The sequence below is a fragment of the Mastomys coucha genome, unplaced genomic scaffold (genome assembly GCF_008632895.1).
Source record: "Mastomys coucha isolate ucsf_1 unplaced genomic scaffold, UCSF_Mcou_1 pScaffold21, whole genome shotgun sequence".
Lineage (NCBI taxonomy): Eukaryota > Metazoa > Chordata > Mammalia > Rodentia > Muridae > Mastomys > Mastomys coucha.
Genome location: NW_022196904.1, coordinates 112,037,685 through 112,055,948, shown reverse-complemented (window position 1 = coordinate 112,055,948; position 18,264 = coordinate 112,037,685). Strand labels below are relative to the sequence as shown.

Sequence of the window (18,264 nt, the reverse complement as noted above, 5' to 3'; positions counted from 1 at the left end):
ACAAAAAAGACCCACAGAACAAGAGTTCAAGGTCAGTTTGGGTTACATGGTAAGACTGGAAAAAAACAAAACAAAAAAACAAAAAACAAAGGGCAGAAGAAATGGGTTAATGGCTCAACAGAGTATACTGAACACCCAGTTGGGGTAAGATAACAAAACCTCCTGTTAAGTCCAGTCCCAGAGGATCTGACACCCTCTTCTGGCCTGCACACGGCACTACACTCGTATGCCTAACTCCACAGACATAAATGACCATTATTTTTAAAAAGGAAAGGGAAATTTATAATGGTAAGATGCAATTTGGCCTTCTGCGGTACCAGTACAACAGAGTGGAGACTTTCTGTTGTCTGATTCCTCTATACAGCAAGGTGCAAGTTGGGACCAGACACTAGCATTAACAACAGAGGTTGGAAAAAAAAATCACATGTACTATGAAGGGCTGTGGGTATTTTTAATGGTTAAAGTACAAAGCACCTGGTAGTGCCTAACAAATAGTAATTAAAACAAACAAAAACCTTTTATTGAGTAGTATTCAAGTTGTCCTCCAAATGCTACATTCATACATTTAAAAATCTGTATCATGTATATTTGTGGGATTGGGTACACATGTACCACAGTGCCTATGTCATTAAAGGGCAGCTCTGGGGTTGGCCCTTCCCCCAGTGTGTCTTGTTTGTGGCACACAGGTCTCTACCTTCCATCTCATTGTAGCACCTTACTGTAGAACACTGGAGTTACAGATGCACATGCAGCATCTAGACTTACTTGGATTCTAGGGATTCACACTCAAGTCCTCAGGCTTGTAGAAGCACTTAACTCTAGAGCCATGTCTCTAGCCTTTACAAGTTTCTGTTAAACAACATTCACCATATAGGTAGTTTAGGGGTTAGATGGGGAAGGGGGCAGGCACAGGCTCTGTGGCTGTTGGCGTAACAAATCTATAGGCTACAAAAAAAAAAGTAAAGAAACTAAGTTCAAACAGCACCAGACAAAGCTGGGAAACTGCTCTTAATTGCAAAGGAACAACTCTTAGAGGTGATCAGTAGCCAGGAACCTGTCACAGGAGTGGAGCTGTAATTAAAGTGAAGGTCAGGTGACCTTCAACAATGAGCCCAATAATGTGAATAACCAGGAAAGATTTGACAGTTCTGTGTACCAAATACTAGTCAACGTGGGGAATAGGATCGAGTAATAGATCTGATTAGTAGGAATTAAGAGTATGATCTTGCTGGATGACCGCAAAGGAAAAGTGGGAGTATGTTGCGCAAAGGCATAAGTGGTCAGGACAGCTCAGCCCCAACCGCAGGCGTGTGCTTGGCATTGGGGTGGAGCTGAGCTGGTTCAAGAGCAGCATCTCTGAATGACTTCCATACCTGGAGCACTTGTGTTACTTTGGTTCAGTGGTGACAAGCGCTTGTTGCTCTTGCATAAGACCTGAATTTGGTTCCCAACATCCACACGAGGCAGCTCACAGCTACCTGGGACTCCAGCTGGTTACAGAGGGCCCTAATGGTCTCCTCTCCATGGACATACACACTTTAAAATAGAAAAAAAAAGTGCTATCACTTAGAATTTTAAATGGTAAATATTGCCCTAAACATTACATTCAGGTGTCATGACTCAAAGCCAAGAACCACCAATTGTACGGAGAACCTTGCTGCTAGATACACCTTCCTTTTGCTTCTACCATCAACGTCCTCAGCTCCTGCACAGCACCTCAGGACAGCAGACTAGCAATTTAACCATGGACTGTGACAGGCCCTATGCATGCCAGGTTCTCTAAAACCACTTAACCTGCCCACAAATCCTTTTAAATGCCTTCACTGAGCTCCAGGCAGATGCAAAGTGAAGGAGGCCCCCCACCCCCAGGCTCAGACTACTACTTGCTTTTGACAGTGGGGCAGAGGATGGACACAACCACACCGCTAACGTGGATTCGGTTTCATCAAGGAGTTTAATATTGATCTAGCAGAATTCCAAGAAAACCGTACGGCTAGAAAAGCCCAAATCCTTGTCACTGGGAGTTAAGTACCCTGCCCTCCTTTTTAGAAACCTAACTTCCGATTACTAGAAACCCTCTGAAGTACATTTTCAATGTTTAGAATTCTGTCTATTCAGCTTACAGAACTTACAGGCTCGAAGGATCTTGGATAGAGAAGAAATGAGACACTACTGTCTTTAAATAACATACATTTTCAACAAGTGAAAAGTTTACTGAAAACTTTTATTGTAATCAAAAAGTGACATAACGGGGCTGTAATGAGTTCAGCAAATCATTTTGCTGATATTTTTGAACTGATATCAGCATTTGCCAGGCAATTAAAAAAATTCAAATGTGAAAATTTCACAGTACAGTAAACTCCACCCCAACTAATTAATGGTGGTTAAAAATAATAGGCCCTAGCAAAACCTCTCATGTTCCATGGTCACAACTCACAATTCTGTACAAAAGTTCGTTATAAAGCTCTGATGTAAAAATGAAATAATCAAGCAGCAAATACTTTAAGTGCAGCACAGGGTCTTCCATTCATTATTTACAAGGCTGGAATCTCTTTACATTATAACAGAATTTAATACAGATGACTTAGTAATTAAGTCAATTAAAACATCCGTCCTTCACACAGTGACAGATTTCACTTTTTGGTCATCTTTCTCCTTCTCCTTGTCTTTGTTCTTCTTCGCCTTTTTCTTCTTGTGTTTATGTTTCTGGCTCTTCTCCACATCACCATCCGCGCCTGCGTGCTTCTTATGCTTCTTGTGCTTTTTATGCTTCTTGTGCTTTTTCTTGTCTTTCTTCTTTTTCTTCTTTTTGCTGTCTTGGCTCCCTGCTGAGCTGGCACTGCTGCTGTGGCTTCGGGTCTGGCTACCAGAAGGGCTATGACTTCTACTTGGACTAACACTGGGGCTACTTTGGCTCTGGCTCCTGTCTGCACCTGGCTGGCTGGCTGTTGCTACAGTCACACTCTCTTTTGCTTTCTCTGTTGTTTTTTCTTTCAAGTCCTTGGAGATACTGGCAACAGCTTCTTCTTCCTTCACAGACACATTACTCTCACTGTCGCTCTCATTATAGTCTGGTTCAAAAGCAGCCTCATCTGTCTCTCTAGTTAGATCAGAGGAAAGCCTAGAGGAATGACTTAACTGGGGTTTTGGCTTGACGGTGCTCTTTTCAATCTGCCCGGCAGCCAGCTCCTTTTCAATGGGAGGGTCTGGAGGGTTAGGTATACATGGCAATTTGCTGCCACTAGACTCTTTCCCGTTTCGAGCTTCAGCAGCATGCTTCTCCCGTTCCTTCCCAGAGTTTTTATCTATAGACTTTGTCTCTTCACATGGGCGTTTAGTTTCGTAGGAGGCTTTATGATCATGAGGCTTTTTGTCTCTTGGGGGACTAGAATTACTTTTTTTCGACTCGGTCCCCTTTTTAGGTAACTCTCTCTCCTCCCTCAGCTTACTTTTCTGTCCAGATAAAGACTCTTTGCTCCGAGGAGGAGAGTCTTTTCTTCTTGTTAATTCACTTCTCTCGTCTCTTCGTTTGGAAATGGAATAATCTCTGCTTTCGTAGTCTACTTTCTTGTCCCTACCAGGAGTGAAGTCTTTATTTGAGGAACCTCGAACAGACTCATGCTTCTCTGAAGTCCTGGTGTCTTTGGAAGACTGAGAGAGATTCTTCAGATGTCCTTGCTCACTCAGGCGGTCTACAGTGCTCTCTTTGTCTGGTTGGGCACTGCTCCTCCTCTTGTCGGGGTTGTCCTTTTCCGACCCTGAGTGATCCCGGTCCTTGGCTCTGCCCTTCTCACTGGACACAGAGCCTTTGGAGCTCCTGAGCTCGTGCTGCATCATCTCATGGCTCACCTCCTTGGGAAGCTTCTGAATTTTCTCGGACTGCTCGCTTTCTTTCTCAGTGTACTTAACTGTAGCTGATGGCTTAGTAGTAACATTTTTTATAATACTTGATGGTTTCCCTACACTCTGTACAGGTTGTGTGGTTTTAACATCTTCTTCTTCAGATTCAAAGTCATCTTTATCCCATTTGGACTGAGGAACCTGAATCATAATTATAACATCTTCAGCAGGAGCTGTATTATCATTATTATATTCCTCCATAGTTTTAATGACTGTTCGCTTTGTATCTGACTTTTCTTCAGATTTCCTCACAGGACTGCCTCCAGTTGAACTTGTACTAAAACAAATGAATATACTTTTAATTAATAAAAGTTTACTACTTGGTAAAGTTTACTACATTGGTAAGTAAATTTTTAAAAAGCTAGCTTAAAATAGGTTGTCTTTTTAGCTTTAAAAGGTTATTCTGCCCTAAGAAAGACACACATGATCAAACTATAAAAACCAATGTGGTTCACCTTTCCCCCTGACTTGAAACAATGCTGCAACCAGGCTCAGATGTCTACTCCCCATAATGCAGACTTTTAAGGACATAAGTTACATGCACAGATAAGAATAAAGGGCATCATTTCCCAAGAAGGACACTCATTGCTGTCACCCCACTGCACCCCCCAACCCCCGGCCTCCGTACCTGGTGTAATCCACGAGTGTGGAGCTGGAGCCTTCAGCCCCAGCTACTTTCCTTTTAGCCTTTCCCTTGATTTTTTCCTGTTTGATTTTGCTAGATGTTGACTCCAATTTTTCAGAGGGTTCTTTTGTAGTAGATGTGTTTTCTGCATTTCCAATTTTTTTTCCAGTTTCTCTGTTGAGTTTGATTTTTTTGGCTGGGGTACTTGATGATGCAATCTTGTCCTTTTCTGGGGTCCTTTCCAGCTTTTCAACATCACCTTCCATTTTCCGCTTTGGTGATGGTTTCACTATTTCTGTTCCTTCTACTTTAGAGATTTTCATTGAAGATGACTCAAAATCTTTATCTACACTCTTTTCTTCAGTTTTTCTCTTTCGTTTCTCTCCCTTGCTATCAAGTAGTTTATTTTTCTCAGGCTTCTTGGCCTTTTCATCCTTACTGGCTGGCTTTTCTGACTTGATGTCTTTGGAACAGTCCTTTTTGGCCTTCTCCTCCTTGACTGGCTTTGCCTCCTGGTGTTCTTTTGCAGATTTAGAGTGGGCTTTTCGAGGGGTTCCAGTGACCTTCTCATCCTTCTGTGAAGATGAAGAAGGTTTGACAGAGTCAATCTTTGTAGCCTCCTCTTTGGCTTTTTTGAGTGGAGGTTCAGACCGAGGAGATTTTTCACGGTCTCCGTCTACCTTTTCTTGGGGTCCTTTAGAAGGTTTTAAAACATTGTCTTTCTTGGCTGTGGCAGACCCATCACTTTTCCGTTTGGTCTTGTCACTTTTTACTTTTGGCTTATCCTTTTCTCTCTTGTCTTTTTCAGATACTGACTTGAAAGTGATAGATTCTGCATCCATTGGTTCATCCCTAACAGGTGTAGCATCGTCTCTGCTTGGGAGAACAAAAAGTGTATCTGTCTTAGTCTCATCAATTCCTGACGATTCCCTGGATTTCCTAGACGTCTCCAGTAGCTCTGGGTTCAGGAAGCTCTCACTCTCTTCCCCCTTTCTTCGTTTTCTGTGTTTCTTATGCTTGTTTGCTTTGCCGTCTCCTGGAACATTCTCACTGTCCTTCTCTTTTGATTTTGGATTATCTTTTGGATTGTGACTGTCTCTTGTTGAAAGTTTTTCTGGATAGTTGCCACCAAGATTTCTATTTCTATGACTTTGTCCAGCAGCATAGTCTTCTCTGCGCCCTCTTGTGAAGGGTGAATTTCGGATATTAAGAGGTAAGAGTCTCTCTGGAGAAAAGTCCTCTCTGTTAGCCGAGGGTCTAGGCTGCGCTCCCACTGCATACCCTTTGTAGTACTTCTCATACCACTCTCGGTATTTCCTCTCCCATTCCCGGTAGCGTTCTTTCTCAAATGGGTCTCTAAAGTCAACACTCCGCCCATAATAGGCTTTGATGTCATAAGGGGGTGGAACTTCTCTGTATCTATTAAAATACTCACGCTCTGTTTCTCCTTGAGGTACATTGCGTTTAGTGGGAGACTGTCCCCTAAATGCTTGAGGAGATCTGGACCGTGAGTGGTATCGTCTATAGGGAGGTGACCTTGACCTAGATCGGTGGTATCCATGAGATCTGGACCGTGAACGGTAATTGCGGCTCTTGCCTCTGCCTCTCCTGGGGTATGGGGGTGATCGTGAATAGGAGCGAGAGTGTGAGCGGCTGAAGGACCGAGAGTAAGAGCGTGAACGTGTTGAGCCAGACCTTGACTTTGAATAAGTGTATGAACTTCTTGAATACGATGACCCGCTATAGGGAGATTTAGACCTAAAAACAAAAGCACAGTTGATGGTTGAGAAATATAAACAAAGTAAAAACAGACAGTCTAGTATTCTTTTCTCACGGTTTTATCTTTCTTTGCACCAAGTTTCCTCTTAGATGATTAAAGAGGTGCAGTGACCTCTATTGGAATGGAATAAATACACAAGTCACTTAGTACAAAACAAAAGCCAAGGCTTGACATCAGAGTGGAGTGCATTAATGTACCGTGAGTTTTATGAGCTATTAACATCAAACAAATGCCAATTAAATTTAAATTTCACTTCCTGTCTGGTTATTTAGATAGGAATCTATTTTTTATCTTACACTAGCCAATAGTCTAGCTTTAAAAGGAACCACATTTTAAGTGTTAAATCTAAAAAACAAAGTCTTTAAACAAACTTCCAGGGAACTTCCGTAATTTGTTTTTCTTTTCTAATAATACAGCAAGGCGTATTCTACCACTACTTTTTAAAATCGCACAGGTTAATGTTACAGCAAGAAGCTGTAGCCTTATGGCAAAGGCCCTCAGAATACTCTCTGGCTAGTCCCCTATGTCTTTCCTTTCATAAACATTTCCCATTTATTTCATATTATGAATAACTTCAAGGGACAAGGACAACTTAGTCCCTATAAACGCTAGTTCTACACAATAGAATTTACACTGAGATTATTTTAATGGACATATTGGGGAATAAACTACATCTCCTCCATTCTATAAAACTAGACCGAATCAGAAAAATCTCATAAGTGCAATGTTATTTATATCCATAGGTAATCCCTGGATATTCAAAGTCCCATTTGTAATTCTGTTGTGAAGGCTTGCAAAACACTAACCTGGAAAATGAGCGCCTACGCTCCTTTTGAATCTTTTTGTATTCCATCAATTCCTTAGCAAAATCATTTGTAAACTCATCTAGCTTGGACTTTTTCTTTTCCCTAGTAAAATAAAGTTAAAGAGTGAAAGTTAACAAAAACCATTTAAGAAAACTAACAAGACAAATGTAATTAGATCATGAATGAAATGAATGAAATTGCCATTAGTTTTCTACTTTAAAACTATGAATAACTAGGTATCCCTGAGGAAGTTGCTTGTATGGCTTTGGTTTAAATTTTAGGTGAATTTTCTTTACTAACTGGAAACACTAGAAAATGTTTCCAAAATACCTATTTAATGTTATATCAGAAAATGAAAAAAGTGTATGATAATTTCAAACTAAAATACTCACTCTTCCTTTAGTCGTCGTTGCTCTCTATAGAACTCTTCCCTGGACAAAGGAGGTGCTTGTGTTGTAGGGATGGTATTTGAATGGGCAGTCTGCACTCCTGACGATACCCAAGGTGTTGATATATTGGCAGGAGCTGGTGGAAACCCTGGAGGAGGGACACTATATCCTGCTGGTGGAGGCTGGCCAGGAGGAAACTGAGGAGAAAACTGTGGGGGAGGTACACCTGGAGGAAGAGGAAGTGTATGGGGAGGAGGCGGATACAAAGGAGGTGGTGGAACAGGCACAAAGACTGGAGTTGCTGGTAGTGATGGGCCTTGAGTCCTCTGTGATCGTTCGCTGTGGTGTCGCCCGCGGTTTATACTTCTGGAGAGATAAATTCCAAGGTATTATACCTTTACATTAAATTCATCTGAGACAAATGAGGCTTTCTTTTTCTGTTTATAACTATTTTCCAAAGCGCAGAAATGGGAATAGAATCAACTACTTCAGTACAAATGCAGTTAAGGTGTATTTGTACACATTAGCCCTGCAGGACAGGTACAAGTGATACAAGTCTACAGTCTCAACTACTCAGTAGTCCAGACAATCACTGGAATCCTTGAGTTTGAGACCAGCTTGGGTAAAGAACTTAGCTAAAAACAAAAACCTCTCAACAACTGTATTTCAAAATCCTGGACCCCTATGCAAGAGTAGCCAGTGCTCTTAACCACTAAACTACCTCTCCAGCTCCAAGATTCTAATTTGTAAGGCCTCTATCAACTGACAGGAAACATATTTTGAAGGAAGTGACAGGTTAACATGGCTGTAACCTAGTTCTCCCCCAGATGCTTTTCTAGACTCAAAGTTTACATTAACAAAAACCACTGCAACTTCCTTTTGGAGGAAGTGGGTGAAACCAAACAACAGAATCATACTAATTCCAGTATTTGTAATCAAAACTGAAGATATCAACATTTTGCCTCCAAGAAGTAACAGTGGTAAAGTGTCTGAATTGTCTCAAAGAATGAGTGCTTTTGCTAAACTAATTGGGCAAATGGTATGTAAGGCAGCAGGAGGTGTTCAGACTTGTCTGTTCAGAACCATATCTATGATTTAGAACACATCCCTTTTGTTTAATGTAATCTATCATGAGATTAGCAATTATGAATGGCTCACTAGAAGATCAAATTTGGAAGTTTCTGCATCCTAATTTAAGTAACTATCATCATATAAAACCTAGGCTTTAAGACAAATCTCCTGGTCTCTCCTTTTGGAAAAGAGAAGGCAGGGAAAGACTGAGGCAAAGAAATACAACGTTTTTTCCATCTGGAAACTGAACTGGCTAACTTTCATAAACTGTATCCTGCCATGTACCAATATAGATCAAGTAATCAGTGGAAGAAATACAAAGAACAGAGTCTGAGGGGCTAAGGAGATGGCTCAGTGAATAGGTAAAGGTGCTTGTACAAGTGCAAGGAGAGAAACCTAAACCCCGGGCACCCACACAGAAAGCCAGGTATGGCCATGCATGCCTACAATTAACCCCAGTTTTTTGAGGGCAGAGACAGGCAGATTTCTGGGGCTTGCTGTTCACCAGTCAAGCTCCAGTTTTAGTGAGCTACCTTTTATCAAGAGTAAGGCAGGGAGTGATAGAGCAGGGTACCTGATATACTTCTTGGGCCTCTGTAAAGCATGTATTTTCATTTATTTATTAGTCTGTTTATTTATTTGTTTGTTTTCAAGCAGGGTTTCTCTGTGTATCCCTGGCTGTCCTGGAACTCAGAAATCCTCCTGCCTCTGCCTCCCCAGTGCTGGGATTAAAGGCGTGTGCCACCACCGCCCATCAGCATGTATTTTCATATGCATATGAGCATACAAACCAAACGTGGCTATGTTCCCTCCCTCCTTCTCCAGACAGTCTTGTTATGTCATGCAAACTGGCTTCCAACTCCCAATCTTCTTGCCTCTGCCTCCCAAACACTGGGATTACTGTGTGCTCTACACTTCTTAAGAAACACTTCTTGTAAACATACCTTCAAATGATACTTTATTCTGCGTTTGGTTGGGATTAAACCTTGGGCATTACATAGGCGAGGCAAGGAACTAACCACTGAACTATAACCCTCAGTTCCCAACCTTCTTAAAGACAACTACTAAAGACTTAAGAGCAGGAAGGAGATCAAATGATGTCTCCTTCCTCAACACTCCTGTGCTATTTCTTTGTGTATTTCCCGGTGCTATGGGGTTATTTTCCAAGAGTTTTAGCATGCTTACCTGTAACAGCTTCTTTCTCCTCTTCTAATTTGCTGTGGTGGAGAAACTAGGTACCCAAGTTTGTTGGAACTGTGAAAGGTTTAAAACAGGCCAAAAAACCCTGAGTATTTATTTGTCTTAGGTATAATGTATCATTATTACATTATATTACAACCTATCAGTGCACACACTTTAAAGTATCTGTTTTAACTTGCTTTGAAAACTTTCCTAATCTTAAACAATTAAAGTTGTTCCAGAGGAGATCTAAGCAAATTACATTTACTTAAGATAACTTTAGCTGGGCAGTGGTGGAACACGCCTTTAATCCCAGCACTTGGGAGGCAGAAGCAAGCGGATTTCTGAGTTCGAGGCCAGCCTGGTCTACAGAGTGAGTTCCAGGACAACCAGGGCTACACAGAGAAACTCTGTCTCAAAAAAAAAAACAAAAACAAAAAAACCAAAGCAAGCCAACCAACCAACCAAACCAAAAGATAACTTTAAGGATAATATAGTCCTGATACAGAGTATTTCCTGTATTTTCATTAGTACTGTACATATTATATAAACTCGGTGTTTAGAAAAAAGCCCTTTACTTTGCAAGGCTCTATGTAGTTATTTTACAAGCTTAAGTAGAATAATGTTTGAGTGCAAAAAATGAGAAAATGGAGGCTGAAGATAAATCTACACACTCATAGCCCTATACCCAGTAAACAGATGCCAACTCTGGTATGTCTACATCTACATTCAAACACAGGTGCACATGTCTAACCTTCATATGCTTTCTTTCTTTTTTTTAAAAAAGATTTATTTATTATTATACGTAAGTATGTGTAAGTAGCTGTCTTCAGGCACACCAGAAGAGAGTGTCAGATCTCTTTACGGATGGTTGTGAGCCACCATGTGGTTGTTGAGATTTGAACTCAGGACCTTCGGAAGAGCAGTCAGTGCTCTTAACCGCTGAGCCATCTCTCCAGCACCTTCATATGCTTTTAATGATATATTCTACTAGTCTCTCATCAGTCTATTTTCTCTACAAGAAATCTGGTTTACTTTTTCAAACAAAAGAAAACAAAATTTAGGATGTAAGTTTCATAGAATGTCTTCATAAGTCAGAATATTAATTTAAGAAACACTTAAATGTATGTCCATGAATGAGTATTTTGCCTACATGTATGTCTGTGTACCAGGTACATGCGATGGCAGCTGCAGAGTTTCAGAAGAGAGCATTAAACACCCTGGAGCTGAGTTACAGAGAGTTGTGGGTGCAGGGAGTCAAATCCAGGCTCTCTGTAAGATGAAGTGCTCTTAATTACTTAGCTATCTCTCCAGCCCAAATCTAATCATTTTTAGTCCCATAAAGCATCCTACAGACATCAACATTCTTTGTGTCAGGCCAGAAAAAAAAAAAAATCACATCCTGTAGATTTTAATAACTATTAACAAGTCAGGAAAAAAATGAACTTTGTGTGGTAGACACTAATCTTACAATGTATTTATTTACTAAATAGAATTTTGATCATCCAAATTAAGACAAAAAAGAGCTCAACCGTTTAGGGAAGTTAAGAATCTGGAAAACTGCCAGGCGGTGGTGGTGCACGCCTTTAATCCCAGAGCTTGGGAGGCAGAGGCAGGCGGATTTCTGAGTTCGAGGCCAGCCTGGTCTACAGAGTGAATTCCAGAACAGACAGAGTTATACAGAGAAACCCTGTCTCGAAACACCAAAAAAAAGAATCTGGAAAACTTAAATATGGAATCAATTTACTAATTTGAGGTCCTTTCAAGATTCAAACGTTCTAAAGGCAGAAGGACTTAAAAGTTTGTATTTCACTGTTTTGGAAAAGAATTACAAAGTGATCTCTGAAATGGGTTTAAAGTTCATGAGCCCACTTAATGTGGACTTTTTTTTTTGAGATTTCCAGATAGAAATTTGAAATATTTATAGACATATCAGATAGCTTAAAAATATTGAAAGAATTAAGGGTGTTATGAACATATAAAATGTAGTTAAAAGTCTATTTTATTGTTTCTTTTAAAATCACAAAACATCTAACTTTATAAAGTTAAAATTTATTGAGCTTCACAGACTATACACAGCACTATCCAGTCCAAAAAAAAAAAGGGCAGTATTACATCAAAACTGGTTAAAATTAATCATTATGCATAGTGTTACTGTGACTCTAAAGGCAGCTCCTTTTGAGAAATTCTACAAAGCATTTGCCTAAGGCTGCTGCTGATCTCACTTGCTGTTTGCCTTTGCTCAATTGGTTATCATACATTTTTTCACCATGTGTAATACACAAGGAGTCAACCAACTAAGTTACTTAAGGAAGGTCAGTCAACAGACTGAGTAGTTTTGGGGGCAAAGCTCCAGGGCAGAATATATCCCTAGCTGAAACATTCCTTGTGCCGAAGTCCCGCACCCAATTTCTAGTAACACAGACACCATACATGAAGCTGTGTGTACATCTGTACACATAAATGTCAGTGTCTTGAACCAAGTTTTTCAAATATCATTATTTTCAAAAAAATAATTTAATATATAAATCTGAGTTGTGACTTAAAAACTATACTAATCTGACATATTTAAAGTTATAATAAAAAGCATTCAGCAAGAGCCTGTCTAATTTGAAGTTGCCACATTTTAGTTCAAAGGCAAGTATCTAAGGTTATTTTGAACATGTACTTACTGTTCCCAACCTGGTCGACCACCACCTGGACGAGCAGCATTTATTCTTACTGGACCTTATAAACAAAACAAACAAAAATGATGAGTAATAAATTCAATGTTAATTATTCCTAAAGGAGAAAAAAAGATCAAAATCAAAATTAATTTTACTCACCAGTTGTGGGGATCAACTGTCCATGTAATAATGACTGTCCCAACAAAGATGGAGTTCCAAGGACTGGCACCTGGTACCCCTTTAGGAATAATCACACATAAATAAAACATGAATAGTTAAAAGTTTTAAAAAGTCAAAGCAAAAATTTAAAAAATACATATATTTGTAAAAAAACAAAACAAAACAAACAAAAAACAACAACAAAAAACCCCCTAGATTTTAAGGCAGTAAAATCCACCTTTTCTTCCATAAGAGCAGTAATAGCAATCGAAGAGGCTCCCTTTGAATGTTCTGATGTAAGTGCGGCAGCTGGTAATAATTTATTATCGGAATCCCTAGAAAACAATGTAACATAAGAAAACGTCACCATAGTGGATGATGAGCAAATGACAACATTCAGTAAGACTGCTTATCTATATCCATACCCAGCATTATATTATTATGAGTTAGTGATGACGATCACATCAGAGGAAAGTCACAGGTCTGGGCCTGTAAAAAGCTCTTTATGCATAATGTAAGAGATGCGGCCAGTGAGATGCTTAGGAGGAGGCATTACCTGCAGGCCTAACAATGGAAATTCGCTCCTCAGATCCTACAAGATGGCACTAGAGAACCAAGCCCTTACAGTTGCCCTCTAGCTCTACCCACATAGCTGGGGCTGCCACACTCCTACATATTATATACACTAAAAATGATGGAACTGCCTGAAAAAAATATTACATATGATAGAAAAATAAGTGCACAAATATAAAACTTCAAAATACTGCTACCCTTTAATATGGTTCCTCATGTTGTTGTGACCTCCAACCATAAAATTATGTTATTACTTCCCAAGTGTAGTTTTGCTTGTTATAAATCATAATGTAAATATCTGTGTTTTCCAATGTCTAGGCAACCCCTATGCAAGTGTCAGTCAACTTCCAAAGAGGTTTCAACCCACAAGTTAAAAATCAACCACTGCTCTAAGATAATTCTTATTTTCTTTACTGATTAAATAAAGGCTAACCTAGAACAATGGGTTATCTTATGTACGTAAAGATTTCACCTTTAAAATTTTCTTTCAGTATCTATGAAACAGGACCTGACACCTGTGTTTTGAAAGTTAGCTGTTTTTTTAAAAAGATTTATTTATCTTATGTAAATGGTGGTGTATCTGTATATACACCTGCATGCCAGAAGATGGCATCAGATCCCAGGATAGATGGTTGTGAGCTATCATGTGGTTGCCTGGAATTAAACTCAGAACCTCTGGAAAAACAGACAATGCTCTTAAAGGCTGAGCCATCTCTCCAGCCCACAAAACTGGCTGTTAAGAGAATGCATATGTTAGTGGACCACAAAATCCACTGTTGCTTTCAAAGAGGCACAACTTACTCTTTCTCCCCCATGCAACCCCAGCCTCTTTGGTCTGTCTGTCTGTCTGTCTGTCTTTTTTGTTGTTTTTTTGTTTTCAAGACAGGGTTTTTTTGTATAGCCCTAGCTGTCCTGGAACTCACTCTGTAGACTGGGCTGGCCTACAGAAATCCGCCTGCCTCTTCCTCCAAAGTGCTGGGATTAAAGGCATGCACTACCACTGCCCAGCCCCCCTTTGGTCTTTCTAGTTAGGATTTTTCTGTGAAGCCCTGGCTGTTCTGGAACTCAGAAATCCTGCTTTTTCCTCCTAAGTCCTGGGATTGAAAGCATGTGCTGCCCCTGCTAGGCTGAAATTTAGTCTTTTAATAAGCACAGGGGTCCATTAAAGAAGGTAGAGGCTGGAGTGATAGATTGGTGGTTAAGAGCATCACTTGCTCTTATAGAGGACCCAGGTTTTATTCCCAGTACTCATAACAGCTCACAATCAATTGTCTATAACTCATTTCTAACTAAGGGTTCCAAACCCCCTTTAACCACTGCAGACATAGACATATATGCAGACCATACACGCATACACATAAAATAATAAAATTAGAAAGAAAAATAAACTTCTAACTTAGCAACCAGGAGGCAGCCAGAGTTAAATCTCTGAATTTAGAGGCTAGCTTGGGTGTACATAGTAAGACCCTTCCTCAAAAATAATAACTATTATCAAAGAAAAACTACACCACTGACCCCATTTGTTTTTAATAATAAGAGATATAGATTTACCGAAAGGGTCCATCTGATTTTTCTGAATGGACTGATATGGATACGGTTGCAGTTATATCAGGTACTGGAGCTGGGGCAGAAGATGGATTTCCAGGAACAGAAGGAGCCAAGGAAGATGGATTTGAAGTTAATGAAGATATAGAAGAAGTTGGGTGAGCTGAGGAAGATGTCACTGGAATCATCAGAGGATCCTGCTGTCTTGATATGGGAGATCTCATCAGAGGCTGCAGGTTCCGCTGAATGAGTGGTCTTGGTGGTGGTATTGGGGGTGGGGGTGGAGGTAACTGTTTTCGTAGTCTTTTTGTATAGCCAGTTTCATTTTTAAAGTTATTAACAGCCTATAGACACCAAACATAAAAATGTAGAATATGTAATACATCACTCATTAACATGGGTTCAATCAGAAAAATGCTAAAGATACTTTTGTTTAAAAAAAAAGAGTACAAAAGCTACCTGTCGTAAAAACTTGTTGGCAATTAAAGCATCAGGAGAAACATCATTTTGATGACATGTTGGACATGTATGTTCATCTGACTCCAGAAGTGCTGTTCTTATACCTATGTAGGATAAGATGTTAAACATGAGCCGGCACAGTAGCAACCTGGTGTTGACATAATGAATTAATGACACCTCCCAGGCCTAAATCATGAGACTGTCTCAAAACAAACAAACAAACAAACAAGCAAAGGAAAGTAACTTTACTGATGAGAAGAAGGGTCTGACCCACTGGAACTGTTGTTAAAGATGATTGTGAGCTGCTATGTGGTACTGGGAACTGAACTTGGGTCCAGTGAAACAGTAGCCAGGATTTAATAGATGAGCCATCTCTCCAGACCCAAATGTTTTTTTGGGGCAAGGTCTCACTGTCTAACCCAGGATGGCCTTGAACTCACAGATTTCCTCCTCCTGCCTCTACCTCTAAATGTTTGAGTTAAAAAAAAAAAAAAGTGCTACCATATATGGACCTCAAACAAATGTTCAGACAGAAAATGCTTTAACAAATACTCATCGTTATTTAGCTATCAAAATATTATACAAAAAATAGAACTAAGTCTAGAGAAGAGTGACAAACATTTTACATGCCTTTAGTTTTTAAAATGGTTTAACAAAAATTGGGCACTAAAAAAACAAAAAGTAAACAAAAAAACTAAATAGAGTCAGTGCTAAATGAGTACTTACTACACTTAGAGAGGACTGGAGTTCAGTTTCCAGCGACTACATGGCAGCTCACAGTTGTTTCTAGCTCTAGTTCCAAGGTATCCCATATCCTGTTCTGTGGCTTCCAAGTCACCAGACACACACACAGTACAGAGACATACAGGCAGGGAAAGCAATCTCTCCTGCCTGCCTGCCTCCCCCCTCCCTCTCCGCATCTCTGTCTCTGTCTGTCTGTCTGTCTGTCTGTCACACACACACACACACACACACACACACTATCTAAGGGTCTTGTTAAAAAGTAATGATAAAAGATCAGGGCAGATATTAAATTGAAGGCCAGCTTAAGCTAAGAAAAAGAGTAAATTAACAAAGGCAAAAAAGACCAGTTATTAAAAACAATCAACCATCCAACCAAACATAAAATGCACATCTCTACAAGGGGTCCTAATCTCGTACATTCATCACAGTAACTGTTTCCACAGCAGGGAATGACAACGGCATCAGTCATAATGTCTTTGCAGATGAGGCACAAGAGCTCGTCTGGGATAGGATCATCTTCTTCTGAAGATGATGATGGTTCCTCTGGTAAGAAGGGTGGTTTCTCTTTCTTCCCAATTGCATAGGCCTCTCTGTAAAAGACAGTTTTGGCATTGTCAGAAGGTAAAGTAGTCATGCTCTATGCTCAGTATACTATATCATAACAGGAAGACAATTTCAGTACAATGACTGTGTTTACACAAGCATGCTCTTCAGTGTTAGATGACAATTATATCTATCCTACACAGACACAAAACAGAATCACAAATAATTAAACAAAAGCAAAGAAACACTTAAAAGAAAATAAAAGGATCTTAGAATCCTTAACTCTAGGAAGTAAAGGCCAGGGGTATGTGTTAGGCAACCAGAATTTCTATGTGTCAGACAGACAAAATTTGAACTAGGAGAATATCCTAAATCACAATTTTCCTTTACCAAGTGTTTCTTTAAAAAAAAAATAAATAAAAAATAAACAAAAAACCTCACAACAAACAAAAAAAGACCAAAAACTCCTTCTCTCATATTCTATCATCCTGCAACAGCCATGCAGGCACATGATGGGAACTGTATTATCTATAACCAGGCCCTCAACCCAACTATATAACCAATGATCTGCCTATAACTACTTTAAAAGATTCGTCTACTTAAGTCAATTAAACATGATTTAATGATCATAATACATTACACAAATATGAAAGAACACATCATTCATATTCTGGGTCCAGTGTTTTTGTAGAAATGCATTTCCCAGGAGTGGTGGGAATTAAATATATTTAAGAACACACAAAAAGTTATTCTCAGACTTGCCTCTGCTGCTTCTACAGCCCCCCACTTTTCCATACTCAAAGTTGTAAACCATAGGAATTCTTAAGAGAAAACCTTTGTTTCATTTAGGAACAGGATGTGCTCATCTCAGTGCTGAAATGAAATGGTCTCAGCTGGATGGAAGAGGGTACCTTAGGTGTGTTATTTGTGTTGCAGCTGCTCCATAGACATCACCACGATTCCACAAATAAGTATCAATTTGCTTATGCCCCATTGTTCCCAATTTGTGAAAGAGGAGTCTCCCACTGCCCAAGAGAAAAGAAAAAAGGGAAAACAAAAAAAGAGGGAAGGGAAGAAAACAGAGGATAGAAAAAGAAACAGAAGAAGAGTCTGAGTTGCTTATCAGTGGTGTTAGTGGAAAGAGTGAATGTTTCATTTCAAATATCTGGGCTCCCATTTCTCCCCAGTATGGGCTGTGTGTCTGACACAAATGGGCTTTTCTCCCCCAGGACTCAAAAACAATGAATTATTAGTTAGGGTTCACAGGTGATGCTAACTTTTCCAATACAAACTTCTATTTTTTAAGAACTTTTACATAATATAGATGAAGCAGTCTGCTCTTAAATTGACTGCAAAAATCAATTGCAATTTAAAATTGTTCCATAGCGTTTATGACATGTCTCTAAACCAGACAGATATAGCATAACAACAGACTGCTATAAGATGAACCACAGAAAACTCAGGATGGTGGCTGATGAAAGCAGAGGAGTGAACAGAGCCTGTGAGAGGGGCTGGGAGTGGAGGAACAGTCATTCTTATTTGCAAACCATCTGAATATTCAAGAACACATACATCGCTAAATGTTACATCTTTTCAGCAGCAACCCCACCTGCTAACCATGCTACACCTCAACATTCGTGTGCAAAGCTGGGAAACTGATCTGTCACTTAGAACATGGACACCTAGCCTCTAAAGTGGCATTATGCAAAGAAATTTCTAAGATCTCATGTGATCTTCTGGAAGGCTTAACAATGCAGAATCAGGATCTTAACACAATTTCTAAATAAAAATTGGAGGTTCGTGTTAGAGAATCTAGAATCACAGC

General features: G+C 39.7%; 1 protein-coding gene across 2 annotated transcripts in view; it reads right to left on the bottom strand.

Annotated features, from left to right (window-relative positions):
- Positions 1 to 2,203: 2,203 nt before the first annotated feature.
- Positions 2,204 to 18,264, bottom strand: part of Rbbp6 (RB binding protein 6, ubiquitin ligase) — a 33,578-nt gene continuing 17,517 nt past the window's right edge. The window contains exons 8-18 of one of the 2 annotated variants that reach the window (XM_031388184.1): positions 16,314 to 16,486; positions 15,153 to 15,256; positions 14,700 to 15,037; positions 12,814 to 12,910; positions 12,576 to 12,654; positions 12,423 to 12,477; positions 9,757 to 9,825; positions 7,504 to 7,866; positions 7,112 to 7,213; positions 4,529 to 6,283; positions 2,204 to 4,177 (exon numbers count right to left, since the gene is read on the bottom strand). In XM_031388184.1, the coding sequence (XP_031244044.1) occupies positions 2,617 to 4,177; positions 4,529 to 6,283; positions 7,112 to 7,213; positions 7,504 to 7,866; positions 9,757 to 9,825; positions 12,423 to 12,477; positions 12,576 to 12,654; positions 12,814 to 12,910; positions 14,700 to 15,037; positions 15,153 to 15,256; positions 16,314 to 16,486 (4,696 nt within the window). In that variant the 3' untranslated portion in view covers positions 2,204 to 2,616. The remainder of the gene's footprint in view (positions 4,178 to 4,528; positions 6,284 to 7,111; positions 7,214 to 7,503; positions 7,867 to 9,756; positions 9,826 to 12,422; positions 12,478 to 12,575; positions 12,655 to 12,813; positions 12,911 to 14,699; positions 15,038 to 15,152; positions 15,257 to 16,313; positions 16,487 to 18,264) is intronic. The other variant, XM_031388185.1, reaches the window with a different exon arrangement.